The sequence below is a fragment of the Pseudochaenichthys georgianus genome, chromosome 7 (assembly GCF_902827115.2).
Source record: "Pseudochaenichthys georgianus chromosome 7, fPseGeo1.2, whole genome shotgun sequence".
NCBI classification, from domain to species: Eukaryota; Metazoa; Chordata; class Actinopteri; order Perciformes; family Channichthyidae; genus Pseudochaenichthys; species Pseudochaenichthys georgianus.
The window spans coordinates 35,662,073-35,686,131 of record NC_047509.1 but is presented as its reverse complement, the minus strand read 5'-3'; the positions used below and the strand labels follow the sequence as shown (position 1 = coordinate 35,686,131).

The 24,059-nt window shown below is 40.3% G+C and overlaps 1 protein-coding gene across 2 annotated transcripts in view; it reads right to left on the bottom strand.

Annotated features, from left to right (window-relative positions):
- Positions 1–698: 698 nt before the first annotated feature.
- plxnb1a (plexin b1a) overlaps positions 699–24,059 on the bottom strand; it is a 108,763-nt gene continuing 85,402 nt past the window's right edge. For both annotated transcript variants that reach the window (XM_034087770.1, XM_034087771.1), the window contains 26 exons: positions 23,719–23,841; positions 22,763–22,856; positions 20,661–20,830; positions 19,906–20,057; positions 19,722–19,827; positions 18,575–18,711; positions 17,579–17,752; positions 17,074–17,308; positions 16,192–16,434; positions 15,918–16,094; positions 15,683–15,831; positions 15,211–15,311; positions 14,199–14,416; positions 13,496–13,674; positions 13,338–13,404; positions 13,113–13,259; positions 9,523–9,697; positions 8,992–9,095; positions 8,811–8,895; positions 7,915–8,081; positions 7,493–7,653; positions 7,000–7,147; positions 6,836–6,900; positions 5,330–5,405; positions 5,019–5,093; positions 699–3,306 (listed from right to left, as the gene is read on the bottom strand). In XM_034087770.1, the coding sequence (XP_033943661.1) occupies positions 3,202–3,306; positions 5,019–5,093; positions 5,330–5,405; positions 6,836–6,900; positions 7,000–7,147; positions 7,493–7,653; positions 7,915–8,081; positions 8,811–8,895; positions 8,992–9,095; positions 9,523–9,697; positions 13,113–13,259; positions 13,338–13,404; positions 13,496–13,674; positions 14,199–14,416; positions 15,211–15,311; positions 15,683–15,831; positions 15,918–16,094; positions 16,192–16,434; positions 17,074–17,308; positions 17,579–17,752; positions 18,575–18,711; positions 19,722–19,827; positions 19,906–20,057; positions 20,661–20,830; positions 22,763–22,856; positions 23,719–23,841 (3,633 nt within the window). In that variant the 3' untranslated portion in view covers positions 699–3,201. The remainder of the gene's footprint in view (positions 3,307–5,018; positions 5,094–5,329; positions 5,406–6,835; positions 6,901–6,999; positions 7,148–7,492; positions 7,654–7,914; positions 8,082–8,810; positions 8,896–8,991; positions 9,096–9,522; positions 9,698–13,112; positions 13,260–13,337; positions 13,405–13,495; positions 13,675–14,198; positions 14,417–15,210; positions 15,312–15,682; positions 15,832–15,917; positions 16,095–16,191; positions 16,435–17,073; positions 17,309–17,578; positions 17,753–18,574; positions 18,712–19,721; positions 19,828–19,905; positions 20,058–20,660; positions 20,831–22,762; positions 22,857–23,718; positions 23,842–24,059) is intronic.

Sequence of the window (24,059 nt, the reverse complement as noted above, 5' to 3'; positions counted from 1 at the left end):
GGGGGTAGGCTACACCCAGTGTGCGAAATACGGGGGGTCCGGGGGAGCTTGCAATGGTCACTAAAATGTTTTTAAGTTTACTATGTCCAGTATCCATAATTCAAAACATTTATTCACAAATATCTTCTATTTTGGCTGTCAAAAGCAGAGCCAGCCGCCGTGACGCGGGTACGCTGCGTGACGCGGACACAAATTATGCAAATTAGCCACGTGCGGCAAAGAGGAGAGAAAGACGGACTACAATGTCTAAGAGAAAGCTAAACCAAAGTGTTTCACTCGCGCACTTTGGGTTCACATCCAAAACAGTGACACCACGAGATGACCAAGAGACACCCAGAGATGATGCCGATGATGCAGCAGCTAGCACAGCACTCGCTACCAGAACCGTTAGCGAGTCGGGGGCTCCTGTCCCGCCCAGTCACTCCCCAGAAGGAGGTGAAGTTGAGGCAGAGCGCTCAGAAGACGCAGCAGTTGCGGAGGTAGCTACTACTGCTAGTGACTTTCCGCCGGCTGGTTGGAGAACGAAGCAGGTGGGCGAATGGAAAGACCACAACCCCTGGCTTGACATTAAGGCTGGAAAGTTAGGATGCTTAGTGTGTTATCTGTGTTGGCTTCATTATACGCTTTCTCAATCATGTTTCTGAGACTGAAGATGTCTAATTACAATCAGCACTTACCCGAATAACTTGAGACACTCATTAACTTTGGGACCACTTTATTGCATCACATTAAGTTGTCGTTAGGTTCATCCTAACAATTAGTAAGAGAACACTAGTGGAGGTTACTTAAGAGCATCTACACGAACATGGTAACACATTGGAACCGAGCTTTGCATACACAAGTGCAACTCATGTGCAAAGAATGTTTTTTCGAATGTACAACATAATAGCATCTGTACAAATCATGTTTCTCTACTGCTTCTAAAAATGATGCAAAAGAAGATATTTAATTTAGATTTCAAGACAGTTGCTACTATCTTGAGATCAACACGATTTCCCATAATGTAAAAAAAAAATCTGTTGCTCTAAAAAAACAAAACAAAAACATGATTAAAATCTGATTGGAAGGGGCATACCCACTATCATTTTATATGTCTGAAAAAATAAAAGCAACAACAAATGCAATAGAATAAATAGGAAAAATAAATTAAATTGAAAAAAACATTTTTTACATGTGGCATCATTGAGCAACAGGGAAAATAGGCACGTCTGTTTATTAATCATATTAAATCTCGAGAAAATGGAAAGAATTACTAAAAGATGAAGTGCAGCTTTGCTCCGTGGCAACACGTCTGGCAAAAATGTTATAAAAATAAAGCAAAACAAATCATGGCACAGGCAATTTACCTTCAGCACGAAACAGCCTAACATATGTGAGGAAGATCAAAATAACTTGCGGTATTGGCTGCGTAAAAAAAATACAAAAAACCTCTTAGATATGGAAGATCAAGCTTGACTTAATAAAAACTAAATAATAAATACATACAATTGGCCAAGGCAATTTAAATAAACTGATGAAATGCACATACTGTATATGAGGTGACTGTATTATTACGTCGTGATTTATGACGGTGTATTAGGGGACATTTTAGTTAAAGAAAAGAATGCTCGAGCTCTGGGAGGCTGAACTTTACATTAACCACATAGCTTCACCTGCACTTGCTCCTGTGGGTATTGCCCACAGTATCTGACCATTGCATGTATGATATATGTGTAATGTGTGTATATGTAAAAGCGCTTTGAGTCATTGAAAAAGCGCTATAATAAATGTAAGGAATTATTCTTATTATTATCCAATGTGGTTGACCTAATCAAATTACACTTTGCAATGGGATTTAGCAATTAGGACAGATTTAGGGTTTTAGTCCAGAATAACCCGACTGACATTATTCAGATAAAAACAATAAACTGATTTGGATGAGGTCATAGCTTTTGCATATTAGGATCTACAGGCTGGACATCAGCATGGTCCATACTGCTAGAGCTCCTCACCAACACATGCATCTGGCATATTTCATGGAACAATATTTAAGTTTCTTTCTTGTAAATTTGCAATTTTTAGAGATTATCAGAATTTTCTCTTATACATGTTCCGTAATAAAAAAAATACAATGGCCTTAATACAAAGTTTTATATATATTCAACAGTTACCCAAGTCTGTCTTAAAAAAATAATTTTAGGGAATAAAAACTGACTCGTTAAAAACACCCGGTAGTAGTGAAATATTCATTAGCTGCTATGAACATTATTGATATAGTTGTGCATTTATTTCCATTAAGTCAATGCTTGGTCTTCCATACACAAAAACACATTAGTAGAGATTGTTATGGATTTGTCTGCACGTTGTTACATATCTTATTGTAATGGTTTTCTTAAAGGACGGATCAGTTAATGAGTTGGCTAAACGCACCTCTTCCAAACTGTCTGTAGTATAGAAACAGAGAAAAAAAGACCTAAGAAAAGGAACATTCAGAATAACAGGAAGTCATTATGAGTAGAAATAAAACACTTTTTACAAAACACTGATTTTCAGTTCTTCAAACTACAGGCAGCAACTATAAATTGCGGTAAAAAGCACAACTGGCAATGTAACGCTTAAAGACATGTAAGAAAGAAAGCCTGTCCGTGGAACCCAAAGTGTCCAACGACAGCTCTTTAAACACCACAGAGTAAGACTTGGTCGAATGATTTAAGGAAGCTAAGAGCAGAATGAAACATCCTTCGAATACGGACAGGCCTCAACAGCTCTTTGTCTATCCGTCCTTTACGTAAGACTTGAACATATCATGTTTGAAAACGTGTTCCTTCGTCCAGCACACCGACAGCTTCCATTCCTCATCGTAGGACTATAAGGAATGTTCAGTGCAGTTCGTCAAGACGTCCAGCGAGCCACGGAGGAAAACGTTTCATCTAAGGTCTCCCTTTAGTTTGGAAATCCTTACGAGAGAAGTCAATTCCTTTGTTTTAATGTGCTTCATTTCAAAGCTTCTTCTCTTCTTCCCCGTTAACTCCCAGTGTTCAGCTCATGGGAGTTCTCGAGTCAGCGATCCTCTTAAGATCATCCCTCCCTTCACTAAAAGTCAAAAGGACAGAATGTGCCATACCTTTCGCATTATAAAAGATGATTCTTTTCTCCAGGAGACAGAAGCGGCTCCCATTATTGTCTTTTATTTTAGAGGAGAAACGTATCCAGTCCGTTGGGTCATAGGTCAGTGACCTTGTTCTCCACGGCGGCAGCGATCTGTTGCAGCCGGTAACCCAGCTGCATCTTCTGGGCGGTGCAGTCCTCCTCCAGGGCTGTGATGATCTGCAGGGAGAGGGGAAACAGGACCATGATATGGCTTTAGAGTAGCTTCCTGTGTTGTGTCTGAAAGCAATGAACAGCTGTGTCCCATCGTTTACAAACAGAGATGGAAACATGCCACTATAGTGCCACTAAGTTGTCAAAGAGCATGTCCAAACTTAGATGTTCATGCTAGACTTTCTACTCGTGGTGAGGCTCTGGTACAAATACAAATAAAGTATGACATATTCGTTTTAAAAGTCAGTACTTATATATTCAAGCACCTCTTGTTCTCTGATATTAAATAGTTTCAGGCAAGACCAAGAGACATGTTGCAACATAAAGACAGACAATAGGTCATCATTATGAGCTCAGGCGTAAGAATATCGCTTAGTATTCCAAGTAGTCTGTCCCTTTTCCTGCTCTGCACATTTTATTTTGTAATTGTTACATTTATTCTGGTTTGTTTTGTGTTTGTATCTTTTATTTTAAATGTATTACCATTTATTTAATGTTTTGTGAGCTGAGCTGTGTGATTTTATATGTTATGTATCTCTCTGTACGTTGGTCTGGAGGTTTTAAAGTGCTATATAAATGAAGTTGGATTGGAATGCTCCCGTTTCCTGTACGATATTGTTCAGTCACACACCAGGAGAATATCTCTCTGTGATAGAGGCCACTGTGTGGCTTCCGGTAACTGCTAGAATCCACTTCAAGACACTGGTACTTGCGTACCATGCTGCGAATGGATCTGGCCCTTCCTACATCCAGGACATGGTTAATCGTACACCCCAGCACGTGCACTCCGCTCTGCATCAACCAAACGACTCGCTGCACCCTCGCTGCGAAGGGGACCCAAGTTCCCATCAGCAAAAACACGTGGGTTTGCTATCCTGGCTCCAAAATGGTGGAATGATCTCCCATTGACATCAGGACAGCAGATAGCTTACACACCTTCCGGCGCAGACTGAAAACTCATCTCTTTCGACTCCACTTCGAGCGATAGAATTACTAATAGAGCACTTATATACTAACAAAGGGCTGGCTTACCTAAAGCCAGTTGAGTAGCACTTGAAATGTTTTGGCTCTATGAAACCTGATGTACTTTATGATTCTGTTTTCTTCAAGTTTGTATTTTGTTGGTCGAACGCACTTATTGTAAGTCGCTTTGGATAAAAGCGTCAGCTAAATGCAATGTAATGTAATGTAATAAAGGGGTAGGTTTTAAAATGGATTCTCTGATTCAATAATGGATTTGTATTTGAATTATCTGATATGGATTCATAAAACTCTGATATTCTTCTTTAATATTTGCTTCTTCCGTTGGATGCCCTACTGCTGAGAACTTTTTTCCTGTCTTAATTGCATGGGGCGGGACATTTCTAAGCATTTGACCAATCACAACAGAGCCGGCCAGCTAACCAATCAGAGCACACTGGGCTCTGGTTTCAATCAAGAGCTTTTTGAACATTAAAGCATGGAGACATGTCGAGACACAGAACACAGATATGATCCTGAAGAGGAGCAGAATAGGGTCTCTTTAAACGTATATCGTTATTGGGACCTTGTGAATCCCAATCCTCTGGAAATCCTCGGGATGCACATGTGCTCTGGGAGCTGTGAGACGCAGCAGATACCATCCCCTGCTGTATTCCAGCACTTACATAGACTCAATTATTTGTGCATGTAGTAGAGAAGCATCTGAACAACAACACAACACGCCCCGGTGTACTCACTTGATCGTAGTATTTGTTGATGTACTTGTACAGCTCATGTAAAGCCACGAGGCAGTTGACCTCTGCTGTGTAGTTCTGTGATGTGAGGAGAGAGAAGAGAGAGAGAGAGGTGAGGGGGGGCAGGGGCTGTTCAGAATTGCATCGCTTGCCGTTCATATTTGATTTCAAACTCCACATCTCGCTCGTCAGGCACACGGTGACTTCCAGAACCTCAAGACGAGTTATGTGTTCAACCTCGGCGAACATGAAGAAGCTATTGTTGCAGAAGTGGAAGAACAAGAGAGGGGAGCGAACAAGAGAGGGGAGCGTACGCGAGAGAGTTCAGCCAGAGCGGAGTTCATCTCCTGGTCGCTGGCCGAGATGGTCTGACGGATGTCTGCGTAGTACCTGGAGAGAAAGGAGTTGGGTTAGAAGTTAAGGAAAGAACGGCATTGAATTAAGGTTTACATACAAATATATTCATCTTTCTACTTTTGTATCGTTTGAGAATAAATACCCTGCTTCTTGAATTTGAAATGGACTATCATGCTCCTAAGTGTCTTCAATTCTATTGGACAGGACTTTCACCTCATGCTGACTGCGGTCTGCATGGAGTTCAGGAGACACACACGCATTGATCTGAAGTGGCCACATGCAATCTGAAAAGAAACTATTCATCTGTTTAGACCCAAGGATGTGTTCTTCAGTCACTTGGAAAGAAAGACATCTTCTCCATGACCTTCAGCTCATCGAGGATGAATCCAAAAGACAAAGTTGCTTTTGTTATGCAATTGGAATTCAGAGTTTGTACCAAAAAAGAAATAAATGCAGCGTTGGACCCATACAGCTCAGTTGGTAGAGGGGGGGGGGCAGCCGATGTTCTGGGGCTGGGTCCCCCTGTGGAGGACCACGTGTCATCCCCTTACTCTCCCTGTCTCACCACTGTCACTCAAATAAAGGCACTATCTCAATATTTAAAAAACAAACAAAAACGCAGTGCTCAGTGGTCTCATGTGAAAGGATGCTTACTCCCAGTCGTGTGTTTGGAAATATAGTGTTGATGCAATTTGGACGAGGTGTATTATATATGTTTAGAAAGCCTCACGAGCTGTGCACACTGAACCGTGGAACTTCCTCTGTATATTGTTCACACCTCTGTTTAAATCAAACTGTATTTATATAGGACAACATTTAACACTTCAGTGTTTCACAAACCAACATTAAAAATAATACCCGTCCTTCCCTTGTGATGAATAGAATCAGACAAGTGTGTGATTGATTAAAGGAGCAGCATAACAAGTAAGACCGACTGAAATCAATAACCACAGGATTGACTAAAACAATTGTAAAATAAGAATAAATACAACGTAATTAAAAGCCAAATGTAATGTATTATTAATAATTAGCATATGTATATGTCTTGCAATTTTCTTAATTTTAAAATAGTGTCAAAATAATTTGTATAAGTTCTAAAGCAAATTCCTTGTAAAAACTGCAAATGTATATATTTTTTCTCTTGCGCTTATTTGCTTTGGATTTAATATGATCCAAAAGTACAGGTAACTAGTTAATGTAACATTTGAACAGTCATCCCTGCCGCCCTGAACAGGCCGATATGTTCCTCAGGAGTCTGTCAGCAGCTCTGTCAGCAGTGTGAGGAGGAGCAGCAGACATAGCAGCTGCTCTCAGACCAGCCATGCATGGAGCCTGGCAGTCTGCCCTGTCTGCCTCCACAGATTGTCCCAGGCCTCGCTCTCTCTTTCTCTCTTTCTCTCTTTCACTCCCTCCCTGTGTTCTTATGCCTGGGGTCAGTTGGGAACCTGCTGCCATATTCTTACCTCTCCACCATCTGCTTGTAGCGCGGGATGTCTCTGGCGTACAGCAACTTGTTGATGGGCGAGTCCTGCGAGAGGAAGACAAATGGATATCACGTTTAAATCATATTTACTACTACACAGCGGTACAGTGTGATAACGCTGCGTTACAGTGCCGCTGATCTCACCCGTCCCAGCTTGTGGTCGGCGATGGTGCAGGAGTCCATGAAGGTCTGAGCGATGACGGACAGCACGGCGTCCACGTGGTCCGAGGTCTGCACGTCGAAGATGAACTGCGGGTTCTTCAGGATGTTGATCCAGAACCGCAGCGGTAAACTGACCAGAGAAAAAGTGACAGTCGTTTGTATGGCAGATACTTCATAATAATAACTCTTCTACTTACGGCTTTACCCCTTGAACCAAAGTGGGTGTGTGAACATGTCTAAATAACACCGTGATCTGTGGTAACATTAGTGCATTGTTGATATCAGGTCTTGGTGAAACTATGCATCCAGCTGTGGTACACATGTATGCTGTATGTGCGCAGGCTTCACTGAAACACGAAGTTCCTAAACCTTTGGCCGACGTTTCTCCTGATGTGTGGGTATAACATTTCTCAAAGTCCGCCCGGCACAAGTTGCTTTCGTTCTGGCTTCAACGCCCAGGTCTTTCCGAGGTTACCTGTTGGTTTTCCAGATATGGATGGTCTCGGGGTCGGTGATGCCGTGCTTCAGAGCCTGATCATCCAGCAGGTCGAAGAAGTATTTGACCGCCAGAGGAACGGGGCGGCTGGTGCTGAGGATCGCCGTGAACAGATCGTCCACAAACTTCTGGAGCGTGCCCTGAGACGGAGCGGATCAAAGACAAACAGATGAATAAACAAGATCTCTGCACGCAAATCTGCACACATGTATCCACACACTCGTTATCTGTCATGTTATAGTGTTCTAATTTCCATCATGTATGACAATCACGACTGAGGGTTTAAACTGAAAGTGAAAACTATTCTGAACATATTTCTAGTTATCTTTTTATCTCTAAAAGCTTATGTTTCAAAGTGAGGCACACATGTTTAAATATGAGACTGTGTGTGTGTGTGTTACCTTCATGGAGAGCAGGCGGGTGAGGTAGATCTCGGGGATGGCCTTGGCCCTCTCCCCCCCCCTCTCACTGCCTCTCCTGTGTTTGGGCAGCTCAGACTCCTCACTGGCTTTCACCAGGTGCCACAGCCTCACCCCCCCCTCCTCCATGTCATCCAGCATGGGGGTCTCTGGAAGGAGGACACAGCATCAGGACAAGATTTTAGAGTGGTTCAGTATGAAAATCCCAACCAAGGACAAAGCATATTTATCCGTCATTTCAGTGTTTTGAATAATGTGAAACAATGTTTATTTAGTCATTAATCAATGTTAATATTATTAATTAATATTAATATTATTAACAGATGATGGAATAAAGAAAACAGCTATATTCAATAATATTGCCTATCTTTCTGCGATTTTACCACTACCTTTAATGCTGACTTTGAGTTCCTACTTCCACGTATCCCATATGTAACACATGCATACATAGTCAAACAGCGCCCTCTGCTGGTCATTTACACTCGGTTCAACTAATAGAAATTACTTTCCCAAATCGAATCAAACATTATTTAAATAGCACTTTTCATACACAAAAGGTAACACACACCAGAAACAAAAACAACAAACAATCCCCCCCACCATCCTAGGTAATAAATGCCAAGTAACACAAGCCAGCAGAAGTCAATGTATGGAATACAATTAAGAAATAAATACAATTAAATAAGAATAAAATAAAGAAATAATAACAGACATTTCTTTAATAAATACAATTCCATTAAAAGCCATATTAAAAAGGTGGGTCTCTTTAATATCAAAAATATATTATAAAAAAAACATACAAATAATGTCTAAAATACATTTGTGTGTATATGTAGACTTTTTACAAGTGTCAATACAGAGTATGTGTGTACACTCACTTTCTCCAGGCATGTAATCATGGCTGTCATGGACATGGTTTTTGGTGTTCCTGGGGACGAGGGCCACCGTTGCTCCGTCAGGAACCTGCGTCAAAAAGTGATACCAACTGTAAGACTTCCAGCCTTAAACAATCAGCATGCATGTTTAGTGAGAGTGTATGTTGTTGTGTGTGTGACTGACCTTATAGTGCTGCAGTGTATTCAGGCGCTTCCATAAGCCTTGTACTACTGACGTCAGGTCCTCGTCTGAGAGGATCAGGTGACCTGCAACACCTGAACGCCACTCTGCAGGAATAAACATGTTTGTTATATATAGTAAGATATTATAACATGTTCATATATGACACGTGTTGTTCCAAAAAGAGGACAATTTCATTTATTTGTGTAATCCCGGTGCACATTGTAAAGGCTTGATAATACTTTGATCAAAGGATTTAACGGTTTGTTTACCTTGGTTGGTGATTGGCTAATGGTTACACAAGCCAAAAAAACATTATGACATCATAAAGTTGCAGGTTTTATATAAATGGATCAGGATAAAATGGATCAGAATCTCTTTACACATGTTGATGGATAAAAAGTGACCTTTAAGGGAAATCTGAAATGTTAAATACAATATTATATTTCATACAACTGAGCCATCTGACCCACAGCCCACTTATCAATGCCAAATTGAAGCCTGATGTTCCTACATGCAACAACGTGTATGTACCCAGGTGTAATGAGTCGATGTGTGGCCTCTGGGAAAAGGAGGTTCCCTTCCAGGCTTGTTCCAGAAGTTTCTCCTTCACTTGCGTGATGGTGTCACAGTCTAAGACTTTGGCAGGTACCGTCTGAGTGGTAGCCCCCCCGGTGGAGGCTGCAGCAGGCATCACAACATTCAGGGTCTGCACAGAGGATCAGAAAATAACACTTTATTTAATACAATAGTTATCAAATGTAAATGCTGTTCTAGCACAAAGTTATTTTACATTTCCAATAATATTTTCAGTTTGCATTAATTGTAATAAAAATGATAAGAAGAAGAATTAAAAACAATGGAAAAAGTCAGATTTTAAAAGGTTTTTACCAAACAGATTCTCTTGTAAAGTGGTGCTGGAATGAATCCTTAAACAAGGTAATGAGTCAGCATTTTAACACATCTGGTTATAAGAACACCAAAAGCATCATGCATTAGCCACCTTTAGCATATATATATCTATATATATATATATATATATATCTATATATCTATATCTATATCCTTTATTTAACCAGGTAAAAGACTCATTGAGATTAAAATCTCTTTTCCAAGAGTGACCTGGCCAAGAAGGGCAGCATGAACGATGTTACAACAGATGAAACACAGACAAGACAGGCAGACAAATACAGCTGTAAAACACAAATATAATGGCACATTAGCCAGTCAATAACAAACTATTAAAAATCATTAAAAACTGGCACATTTTAAAACGATTTTAGGATATACGAGCACTCACATCTACCAATGGTGTTCGTGTTCTCTGTCCTTTAAGATGGACCTGAACTCCCCCATAGTGATTACATCTGAGAGTTTCAGCTCCTTCTGTACATTGTTCCAAGCTGTGGGGGCAGCATATTTAAAAGCTGTTTCACCCAGTTGTGTTCTCACTGTAGGGACCAGCATCTGAATAACATCTGGGGAGCGCAGGCCATATAGACTTTCTCTTTGACACATATATGTGCAAATGTAGGAGGGAACCAACCCAAGCAGAGATTTATAAATAAAACCCAACCAATGGGAACGTCTCATGGCCAATTAGCAGCAGCATATAAAGTGCAATGGTGTACTCGATATCCACACCCAGTAATAAATCGTAAGGCACAATGGTACACAGTATCCAAGCTCTTTAGGCACTGGTCAGAGGCATTCATGTATAGCAGGTCACCATAATATAATATAGGTAAAAACGTTGCAGATATCAAATGTTTCCTTATTTATTTCTGTAAAAGAAACCTCTTTTTATTTTTAGCTTTGAAACAACATTTTCCGTGTGTAACTTGAAAGACAAGTTCTGTTCAATAAGAAATCCCAGATATTTGTAAGTAGTGACCCTCTCAATGTCAGCACCTTGAGCAGTACACATCTTGGGTAGATTAGATGGTAACTTTTTGCCAATCGAAAATATCATCACTTTGGATTTTTCTGCATTTAATACTAACTTTAGTTGATATAAATGGGTTTGTATCAAAAGGCAGACTGGAGGAAATCTAGACTTTGCTCTCTTGAAGCAGAGGAACAATGAATAACAGTATCATCTGCATAAAAATGGTAAGAAGCATTTGCTAAATTATGACAGATTATTTACATATATGGTAAAAATAATGGGTCCTAATATGGAACCTTGTGGCACACCCTTTGCTATCGGGAGGAAGGAAGAAGAGGACGCAGAAAATTGGACGCATCGGGTTCTCGCTGATAAATAATTTAAAAACCGATACTGTGAAGTCTTTCCGCCAGGATGATATAATCAACTGTGTCAAACGCCTTGGACAAATCAATAAATAGAGCTGCACAATACTTTTTACAGTCCAATGCCTCAATGATGTTGTCATCACTTTAACAGCAGCAGTTGTTGTGCTGTGTTGTTTTCTAAAACCGGATTGGTGCTCTGACACGATATAATTTGTCCAAGAATAATTTAAGTTGTTCACTAAGAAGCTTTTCAAGGACCTTCGCTACAACACATCATTTTTTAAATGTCTGCAGCAAATTTAAGAAAATGAGGAGGAAGTTTGTCTGGACCTTTAAAATAACAAAACAGCTTGGTTAGTTATCATTGTTAATTTTTAATAATTTAATAATAATAATAATATAAATAATTTTTTAATAATGTATTAATATTTATCACGGCTCAGGTCCATTAAGGTTTAATGGACCTGAGCCATTATAAATAATAATACATTATAAAAAATGTAATGCTCTCAAAATTATCGCGTTAACGGCGGTAATACATTTTTTGAATTAATTGTGTTAAAATATTTAACGCATGTGCAGAATGGAAAATGAAGACTAGAAAACGGTTTTGAAAACTTTTGTCACGTAGTGATCGTCTTCTCAATAGAACATCTTTGATAATGTCTTCTGGCCAATCAGAATCACGATAACGGCGTGGTGTTGTTGCAGGAAGTCCCGATGGAGAATTTGCTGTAGTACATCTCTATATACATCGATACAACATTACGTGTTGATAGAAATCAACACGTAATGAAATAAGACCCCACGGTTTGATGATTGATATGTGTGTGGGCTGTCTTTCATTTGGACACACAAAACAATGTTATAATAAACATACAAAGGCTACATACTGTATGTTAAATGGATATATCCGCTTTCTTTCATTTATCTGTCCATTCCAACAACAATATACATAAAGAAATGGCATATTTTGGACATAGTTCGAATGGTGATTAATCATGATTAATTAATTTTTAGCTGTGATTAATCTGATTAAAAATGTTAATCGTTTGACAGCCCTAAACAAATTATAAAAAAATAAAAATAAAATTGTGAATCACAAACAAAGTGTTAACAGGCTTTGCTACAACAAATAGGTAGATTGTCTGCACACACACACACACACACACACACACACACACACACACACACACACACACACACACACACACACACACACACACACACACACACACACACACACACACACACACACACACACACACACACACACACACACACACACCATCATCATCATCATCATGCGCCCCGGTGACAGGACATCTCCTTCATAAAACGAGGGGAATACTCTGGTAGTTGGATGTGTGTAGAGGTGTGTGTGGTTGAACGTAGCAGCCTCGATCTCTATCCAGCGGTTCTAATGAAGGGCAACGCAGTGAAGTAAACAGTAAAAGGCACCGCTCTTTGCAGCTGGTGCTGCTCTTCTCAGATTCTGCTGAGCTACACGTTACTGTGCTCCCGAGCCATGCAAGTTCGATTTCACAGAGTTTGCAGGTAACACACTTTTTACTGTTGTTTAAAGTGCTCCCACGCTGTTGAAGATTTGAGTCGGACCGCGCTTCTCTAAGCCTCCGCCATTTTTCAAATGTCAGTTTTTTTTGAGTGACGTAGCCAGCTCCGTAAACAGAGAGTAACAACATAGACCAAAGAAATCGATAACTGACTTTGTTGCCAACATTTTTAGCAATCGATTAGTTGTTGCAGCCCTACAGTACACTGCACCACTCGATTGTCATGCCTCTGACATTGTTAACATATTAAGAAGGCCAGTGTTTATGTTTTGTATCCATTTGTGTTTTTCTTACCAGCGTTTTGTACTCCACGTCCTCTCGCAGCAGCCTGTTGTCGTTCAGTGTGTACTTTGCTTTCCCCGTCACAGCGTCCACAGGGCCCTTGTCCACCTGGTGCTTTATGGCTCTGAACAGCATGTAGAAGGACTCCCCTGCTGATTCCTGGCCAAGCATAACGGTCAACAAATTATTACTCAGAATTGAACTTTGAGTGATTCAGTGTGCATCCTGACAACATACCCTCAGAAAGGTAAAGAGGCAGATGGACATCCAGTTTGTCAAAAGCTTCTCCACCACAGATTCCGTTCTGGAATAGAAAAAGTGAGCAAATCATTTATAGATGAAATAAGTCAAAAGTTATAAAGATACATTTATAAAGAAACCTACTCCAGCCTTACCTCCTGAGCATCAGTTTGGGGTTCTTGGCCACATACTGTTCCACCAGATCATTGAGCAGCGTCTTCAGGATGTCGGTGAAGTACTCCAGTTTCCCGTGCAGGGCCACCGTCAGCAGAGAGGCCACGTAGGCCCGGTCCCTGGGGGAGAACGTCCGCTGGACCTCCAGAGTGTGAATAAACTGGAGAGAGTAAAAACAAACAAAGTTAAATTCACATATTTTACTATTCATATTTTTGATTTATTTGTCCTCTTACTGTGTTTATGTTTGCACAAACAAATCCTTGTATATGTGAACCTACTTGGCAATGAACCCTATCCAGATTCTGAAAGAAATGCGTGGTCTATATTTTAAAGGCTGAAAAAAGTTTTACCAGGTGTCCAGTATAAGTAACTTTTTTATATGTGAGCACAAGTGGATAAAAAAAACGTTTTGGGAGGTTCTTTATTTTTCATACCAGACTTTTTTTTATGTTATTGGGAAAAGTAATGTTTTGGAAAACAAGTTTAGAAACAAACACAATCCCATTCAACTTTACGGGGGAAGACGATCATTTTTCCTTATTTATGAAAAAAAGCATGGGAATATTGATGTGAGCATCTTCCCCAATAACAAAGGATTCCTGTAATGTGGTGCCCACCCTTAAGACAACTGTTTGTCCAAAAACCTGCTCTGAATATGAAAACATAGCCCTGCTGTGAGACCTTGGTGAGGAAGAGTTTGCTGTTTAGCAGGTTGGACAGCTGCACCAGCCCCTGCTCCACCGTCTGCCTCCGACTCTCCGGGACGTCCAGATCTCGTCTCAGGGGTGACTCCTGGTGGCCGGGGAAGAAGATGCGCTCTGCGTACGCCCGGTAGTCCAGGAAGGGAATCCCCGAGCCCACCAGATCACTGGACATGTCCATCATCTCCGTCATCAGGTCTGGAGGAGGGGAGGGGAAGAAAAGTTTGTGTACCTTATGACCTTATTTTTTTTTTTTATCTTGTCGCTATGTTTACAATTAATGGAAGGAATGAAACTACAAAACCAGGCTCTGTTCTTATGAAACACTGACTTGTTTTATCCAACATTACTGTAAAAATCAATATGTAAGGGCAGTATATGTAAAACCAAATGTAGAAACATGCCATATCGTAAGCCTAACATTTGAGAGCAGTGTTTTTAATGTGAGTGAAAGACAGAAAAAAACATAAAGCATAAAATAAATAAATAATAACAGCCCCAATAGGTATGAAACCAAGTTCATATATATATATATATATATATATAAAATCAAGAATTGATAATATGTATTTAAAAAAATATATAATATCTGTTACATCAATATATTTTAAAATAAAAAGGAAAAAACTACTTCTAAAAAATAAACTGTAAACATTGAATATTTATCCTAAAGTGGGCAAAGTAGGCTATTCATAATAATAATAATAATAATAATGGTAATAATAATAATAATATGAGGGGGTAAAGTTGCACACTAACATACTGTTGCTATGTGCACTTTATTACCATTTCCTGCATTGAAGGCCTCTATATTGCATGTTTTAAATGTTTTTTATAACATTTTGAAATGTATAATTCTCTTTAACGGTGACACCGAAACATCTGTCGAGTGACTACAGACGGCTAACTATGGAGCATTCACAGCAATGATTATGCAACAAAAAAAACCTGAACTGATGTCATTTTCTAAAGTAAGATGTTCTGGTTGGTACCTGTGAACTCCTTCTTACAGCGGTCCCTCACACTGGTCTCCAGGTTCTCCAGCTGGATCTGAACCTTCTTATAGTCCCTCATGGCCTGCTTGCTCTTCCTCCTGATGAACACAAACAAGGCCGATAACATTTAGGTAGAGAAATAAAGCAGCACTGTGTTAGCAGAAGACGTACGGAAGCCCTGAGAGGCATGACTTCAGAACAGGTGAGAAAGTTAATTTAAAATAACACCTCCCTGAAACATGTAGACAAAACACTTTGAAAGATGGCCAACAAATGTGTATCTATTATTTGAGTAATTCTGTTGTGATAAAAACAAAAACAAATGTTCTCTAGTGGGAATACTATTTATAAGAATGAATGGCTGTTGTCCCCGAAGTTGTGTCATTAGGCTTTCGTAAAAAAGAATAAGAAAAGTATATTAAAAGACTTTGAGGTAAATCAGTGTAAGTGAAGTGTGGTCTGTGTTCACCTGTATATGAGGACTATAATGAGAACGATGAGGGCCACGATGGAGGCCCCCACCCCGACCCCCACCTGGGCCTCCAGAGGAAACGTGGACTGGGCCTGGCTGTCGTACTGCACTCTGCCCAGAGAGAAGTTCAGGTTCCCCATTCTCACCTGGAAAACACAGGCACAGAATGTCTGGGTCATTCTGAACGTAAAGGAACACTTTCCATTCCAAATGTGTGGTCAAATGTTCTCACTGTGAACTCGGGCAGACTCTCCATGCTGTCCTGCTTCTTCCCGGCAGTGAGTGAGGGCTGCTGAGTCGGCGGTTCACAGTACAGGTGGTTGTGGGTCAAGGTCTTCACGGAACACACCCCTTCCCCGATCCGAGCCTCCACCTCGTGCTTGTAGATGGCCAGATCCAGGTTCTCTCCCTTGATGGGAAAAAGACACAGAATCCAGGATTCATGACAGAGTTTGACCACCATGATTATGTGTGTAGGGAATCTCAGTCTTTCATTGGCCCCCCACCTCCACGGAGATGATGCTGCCCGGTTTGTGGTGGTACGGCTTGCTGGGGTCGTTCTGGCTCAGCAGGTAGAGCCTCGGGTTGGGCTCGTAGCTGAAGGCCTCGCCCCCGACGGCGCTGAAGTCAAAATGGAGGCTGTCCAACAGGAATTGGACTTTGACCCTGGCCCTCCGGGCCTCTGGGCCCACGGCAGGAGTTGGACACAGGATGAGGGCGGAGCCGTTCACCGTGCAGCCAGACTCATACTGGAGGAAAAGAAACAAATATGTTGATCACTTGTATCTCCTGAAATGCCCTCCCTCATACAGGCAGATTCAAACAATGATCTCACTATTGTGAAATGGCTACTATGGGGACTGACATCATCACACATGATAACGATTAGTCTCAATAGATCAATAGAGCCCAGATGTACCAGTCATAATGCATTTCCAAGACTGTTCAAAGACAACATTCTGAACACATTTGATAAAGAACTGAAAGAGGACATATTGTTGCTGTTTGCGAACATGCAGGATGTCTGCCCCAGGATGCATCGGGTGAGCATACATATGGCGTGTTTGTAGGGAATTCTTATTGGTATTGAATAACAAATGTTCCTTCACATATCGTGCCACGAAAAGTCAAGGAGCCCTGTGAAGATGGCCATGCTAGTTTTTTCTTCGAGCTGTCCGTCTATTTCTTTTTGGTGGCCTTGTTGCAGACAAAGAAGCATGACATTATTGGTGCATGGATTCCTGAGGTGTTTTGTATCAAATGAGCCGACTACATCCTCTGAAAGGCAGCATGTGGAGCAGCGACCTGTTGGACTCTTAAGAGAGACAATAAAAGAACACAAAATGCACATATTTAGAAGTTCATTTCTCTCTCTGTGTGGAGCGTACCTGTTTGACGTGACAGAGCGTTCCCTCGGGGCACTCTGCCTCTGGGACGATCCTCCTCCATCTCTTCATGCTCCCCCGGTGGTCCCGTCCTCTGCTCAGACTCCTTCCACCCCTCCCTCTGACGCTCCTTCTCCTCCTGGGGGGGAGGGTGTCAGGAGGACTGAGGGTCACCCTCATCTTGGGCTCCTGGACCACATCCAGGTTCTGCCCGGAGACTCTGATGATACGCCCTCCACTGCAGAGGGAAAGAACAAAATAACATTAGAATCGTTTCTTCATTACATTCAAGTTAAGATCTAAAGTAAATAACAATAATGACAGTTCCCTACTTACATTTTTGGAGCATAAGCATTTTTATTGAACAATATTTCTCTTGTAATATATATAATCTAAATTATATAAAAAAACGTTTTAAAAACCCCAACATTGAATATGTAGTAGTTCTGCCATATCATGAGCAGAAGATATATTCATTTCAGATTGCTCTGTTTACACTGATGAGCACCTGAGAAAGCTTTTCGAGGGTGAAGCCATGGAGATGTTGGGGTTGGGGGTGTAGTGATACACCAGACCCTGCAGGTGGCGCTCCGTGCCTCCGAACCACACGATGATGCCATGTCCCCCGGTTCTGTTGCTGCCTTTGGTCAGACAGCTGATGTGATCCTCCTGGATGTTCGGCCTGAACAGAAACACACATTATGACCCACTTTCCAGTCATTTACACAAAGTATGTTTTTAATAGTTATCACAGTGCACAGGTGCACTATTTTGCAACGGCTATTTTGCAACGACTCAATCGGACTATTCGATTGAGTTTTTGGAATATTGCAGAAAATAAGATCTGTGGCAAACATGTTTATTATACCTACACATGTTGTTCAGCAGGATAATCTCCACATATTAACACCACTTTTATAATTGGTTGAAGCGAAACGCAATTGTCAGAATTAAAGCTAATGTTTGGCTATAAACAGTCACATGACTTCCCGTCAACACTGCTAAGCTAAAGTCTACTAATAAACTAACATTTCACATTCACAAGAAGACATTGACTCACTCTTAACCAAATTGTTCCCATTTTAACTTAGAATTACAACAATATGGCACAACTTCAACAAATATTAGAAATAAAAAAGCAATAGAAACCAAATTTGTATTTGATAAATACTTGATGTCTTTCTTTATGTATATATATATATATATATATATATTTTTTTTTTTTTTAAATATTGTTGTGTTCTTTGACTCTGTATGTGTACCTGTGTGGATAAAATTATAATTAAAAAAATATTTGTATTTAGCCACCGCCGTTTTTATGACGCATCAATGTGTTTACTGACGTTATACGTTATGTGGTAAAACCAAGAAAAGAAAGTGTCTACCCATAGATATGTTTTCATAACTCATACAAAAATAAATAAGACTTTAACAGCATTGATAAAGTGCTAACATGCGGACTCATTTCCAGGTGTAGGACTCCTGAACTATTAGCAACACTTACTCCACACATAGAACTCCTCCGATGAAGACTTTGACATCCCTGGTGTGTCCCGTCCTCAGTCTCCGGCCCCTGATGGTGAAGGAGGAGCCCCCCGCTTTGGGCCCTCTCTGGGGGGAGATGCTGCTCAGAACAGGATCCTGGTGATGGTGAGGAGATGAATGAGAAAGATAAAAGGGAAGACAATATAAAAAGGTGTAATCAATAATGAGCGGGTGATTCATTGGGGAGATAAAATGGACACAGGGGCATTCTGGGAAACACTGGAGGGCTGCCTCACAGCCAGATTGTATAATTAATTAGCCTGTCACTCGGGCTAATTAATTAACACCGGTAGTCCTTTTACTGCAATGTAAATAAGGCACTTTATTACATCACAGGGCCACTTACATTTACAACGCCGCATTTCAAGTGAAGCATTATTACCAAGAGATATGCGAGAGCTGTCCTTTACTTAATTCATCAGAAATAATCTTTATTTGTCATGGAAACAAACATGTAACAGCTACAATGGTGGACTCTTAGCACATGCTTCATTTAGTTCAGTTACAGTTGTATCTGTTCATACAAATACATAATTTGCAGTGGTGTGGTGCTACCGTCATGAAACCTAAACCCCCAAGATGAATAATAGTAAAACCTCTCTGCTCTTAGCTTATGAACCGTAGAACCCTCAGTTCTTCTGATAATGGCCTTTGAAATATTCCTAAAATGAATGATGTGACCAACCTTTTGATTTTGGCTTTTAATTGAATTGTATTTACTGTATGATGATTTAATTTTTAATTGTATTGTATTTGAATTTAAATGTAATTAAAACAATTGTTTTATTGTATTATCTTATTTTAGTATGTCCTTCTATTTTTTTTATTCAGTCCTTTGTTTGTTGACTTTTTGGATTTAAGTGTTTTTCATCAATCACAAAGTTGAGTGTTATATTTACCTGGAGGTAGTACTGTTTTTATTTATTTGTATTTCTTTGGTTTGTGAAATGCTTCATGTCACCTTTTGTGTATGAAAAGCTCTATATAAATAAAGTTTGATTTGATTTGCGCTGTGAGGACAAGCTTCGCTAAATTAAGTGTGAATCCAAACATACGGAAATGATACACATTTGCATGCACACTTTTTTTCTTCAATCTTTCTTTACCTGGAATCTGAAGATCTGAGCAGAGAGTCCGAGTCCCCCCCCCCTCACTTTGACCGAGGCCAGGCCGCTCTTCTCCCCTCCACTGCTGGTGGTCTCACACACTATCCTACAAGGTGAGGACATGGTTAGAAAGAGCTGGAGAAGCTTTAGCTTCAGATTATGATCGGGTTAAGTCTCCACTTGCCTGGAGGAGACTTCATATCTGCTGCTGATGACGCTGCAGGGGACCCCCGCCACGGTGACCGAGTTCTGGATGTCTTCAGCCCTCTGGCCCAGGTTAGAGCCTGTAATTGTCACAACCGTGCCCCCCTCTACGGGACCGGACACCGGGTCCAACTGGAACACCACGGGAGCAAACAAAGGGAATTCATATCCTGTCTATGTCGTCTTGTTTTCACATCACATGGTAGCATGACATCTAGTAGGGATGTACTATTTAGCACATGGTTCAATACATGCTTTGGAGCTGTGTGATTGCTAGCAGGATAACAATGTGACAACGCATTTCAAAACAAAGCACTATATATCATAGGTAGAGGAACTGCCTTGATTTTCATCTAGGCTTCTTTCATTCTTCATTCTTTTTTAATGTCTTTGTTTTAAATGCAGCAGGTGGACACCTTCATATGTAAACCAAATAGTGTTTGATTTTAATTAATATATTAAACTAAAACAGCATTTGTTAACTTGCTGCTGTCTTGCCCCCCGTCAGCAGCAGTGCATTGCTTTTCTTGTTCTGCTGGTTATTGTCAGTTTTTTGCTCATTTGCATGGCAGTTGGCATGGCAACACAACGCCCACATCCCACAGTCAGGATGAGACGGCATTGTGCTTGCTTTTTTCCACGACAGTGACAATAAATAAATAAAATCTTACAGAATTCATTTATTTCCCCCCTTCACTCATTGTTCCTACTTTCGCTCTCCAAAAAAGTGCTTACGAAGTGAATGACGGGTGCAGGGCAGGAGTGTTTGATGTCGTCGCTACAGGAGTCCTGGAACACGCAGTGAGAGCCGGCGGCCCCCCCGCACCACACACAGCCGTACTTCGGGTCGGCTGTTCTACACCGGCTGCAGTCGGACCGCCCCACAGAACAATTAAACAGGGTCACTGAAACAAGGGAGAGAAATACATGAATAGATGTCAAAAAAAGATACGTAATACTTTTAAGGGTTACATAACTGGATTACTATCAGGATACAATACAAGGTAATCCCTTACAGTTACATCAAAAAAGACGTAATCTGAACACTTTTACATTTTAAACATTGTGGATCACTAAAAAAAAAGGATCTGATGTTATCTCTTCTCTGTAAGCTGTGCTGTTCTGTAGGCTAATACTTTAAGTGTGAATCTATACGCCTACTGCCTGCATCTGCTTTATGGTTTTCACTCTTTCTTTTGTTTGTTTGTAGCCTTTATTTAACTAGGTGAAGCCCCTTGAGATCAAAAGATGTCTTTTTCAAGGGTGACCTGCAGGACATTAGTTACACATGTAACATAAAAACAACAATAAGGATGACATACAACATAATGTACAGGGTACAGTTTACAGTGACAGGTACCATGAGTATCAAACAGCATGTCACCCAGCCGAGTTTTAAAATGATGCAGGGGAACCAAAGTGCTCAGTTTTAAACAGGTTTGCAGACTGTTCCACTTTAGTGGCGCTGCACAACTAAAAGCTTTCTTCCCTAAGACAGTCCTAGCACTTGGCACATTTAATAAAACAACATCATGAGATCTCAGGCAATACGTACTTTCAATTCGTCCAGAGATCAGATATAAAAAGGTAGTTTACCCAACATGGCTTTATAAATGAACATGTACCAGTGACTGAGCCTCCGTACAGTTAGTGAAGGCAGACCTGCCCTGGCATACAGGGTACAGTGATGAGTAAGTGCTTTACAGTTAGTAACACATCTCAGAGCACTGTGATACGCAGCATCTAACTTTTCCAGGCAATTGGCAGGTGCATTCATATAGACCAGATCCCCATAGTCCAGCACAAGTAAAAAGGTCACAGTGACTAGCCTTTTCCTGGCCTCAAGCGAGAAACAGGACTTGTTCCTTTTTAAGCAGGTTATTTACATGACGTTTAAAAGTAAGACAATCATCAAGCCAGATACCTAGGTATTTATAATAGGTAACCACTTTGAGTACTTGTCCTTGTATAGTAACAATATCCAAAGCAGTGTCTGTAGTCTTTTTAGCTTTAGAAAAGAGCATTACCTTGGTTTTATCAACATTTAAAAGAAGCTTAAGTTCAGCGAGCTGAGTCTGAATAGTGTTAAAAACAGCCTGTAATTTAACACCAGCCTCCTTAATGCAGGGACCTGCACAATACATCACGGTATCGTCCGCATACAAATGTAAAGTAGCTTCATCCACATTTTCACCTAAACTGTTGATATATATGGAGAATAAAAGTGGACCTAAAACAGAACCTTGAGGAACACCATTAGCAATGTTCAACCATTCAGAAGACAGTTCTACAGAGAGGTAGTTCACAAACCACCCCACTGCATGGCTGGATAGGCCAATACTGGCTAGCCTCTGCTTCAAAACGCGATGATCGACGGTGTCAAACGCTTTGGAAAGGTCAACAAATAGAGCTGCACCACTCTGCTTATTATCTAAAAAACTCGTAATGTCATTCACCACTTTCATTGTGGCAGTGATGGTGCTGTGTTGCTTTCTGAAGCCTGACTGATGTTTAGACAGGATGTCATTTTTACATAAATGCAGTATTTACCTGTATGTGCATACAATAGTGTGTGTGAGCTTAACTGTGTGTATTCAACTAAAACAGAGCATTCAGCTCAGCTCAGATTTTAAACTTTAGTTTCTGCTTATGTGTTTTGTTGAGGCTACTGCCTGAATATGCTTGATGAAAGGCAGCTTTTCCTATGAATCAAATCCTTTTTGATACTCAATATCTTGTTTTTTTTCTAAGGTCACATTGAAACATTAAGGTCATTTAAAAGGAAGTAATAAGAATACATCACTTGTATATTCTGATACTCAGATGAGGTTACACACCGTACAGATCCTCAGTGCTGTCGATGAGGAAGTTGTTTTTTCTCCTCACGTTGATCACGGCGGGGTATTCCTCCAATAAGGCAGAATAGGCATACTAAAACAAGGAAAGCAAATAACAGTCAACACAGCACATGTTGAGATATGGAAAATCATGTGATGTATCCATTAACAATTCAGATCTGGCTATGAGAGATAATGAACCACGCTGCTGGAAACAGACATGTGTGATTAAGAGAGCAGTTAATGGGTGTTGATTATGACCTTTGTTTTAATTTACATCTTTTATGAATGCTACCAGGCGGGTGGATTTTACTCCATCAGATATACACAGGCAAAGAAGTTGTTAATAGTTACTGTTGCAGTTTAATAGTTGCTTAGAAAATGTTTGTATTGCTGCTTTATATCAAATAAAAAAAATGTGGATCAAAATGATTGTAGTTTATATAAAAGCAAAAATAATAATAATGATTATTAATATAATTTGTTTTAAAAAGGGGTACATTTAGGAGAAAAAACGGTGCCAATGTACCATACATCTCTAAAATGATTAAGTAATTAATTTGCAATAATTCATGTATTCGTATCGGACAAAGATTACTTGCGTTGCTAAATATACACAGTGTATAAATTCACTAAGAAAAAATGATATTAAAAATGCATACAATATGTTATAAATTCACCTGTATACTACATGTTGGTGTACTTTGTGAAAGAGGCCTAGAATCATATGTTTTCAATCAGTTGAAAAGTCAGTGTAATTTCAAATTGCAGATCAATTTCTCACTGTACAGTATGATTTAGTCATGAATGTTACATTTTTGAGGAAATATCTCCAAGTATCTGAAAATACTTTTTCAATAGCTTTAAAGAAAGTCAAGAATGCATTATGTTCAGATTTGAAGAGTGTAGAGAAAACACAATAACACAGAAATGACTGTAATGAGATGTGTTCTGACCTGGTGGGGTTGGCAGGTGATGGAGAACACTGATGGTTTTGTAGCATCCGGCTCCACGGAGGCCTCCACCACCACCGACTGGTTCTCAATGTCCAACACACACTCGTAGTCCAGATTCTCATCCTAAAGTACACAGACACACACATATTTGTATACAAACACAGACAACATCATGTTGTTCTTTGTCAGTACAGTTAGGTGTGAACATTGGGATTTGTTTCTGCCTGTCACCGTACAGCAGTGTTGTAGTCAAGTCACCAATTCACGAGTCCAAGTCACTCTCGAGTCACCACTCTTCGAGTCCGAGTCACCAAGGGAGAGTCGTAGTCGAGTCCAAGTCT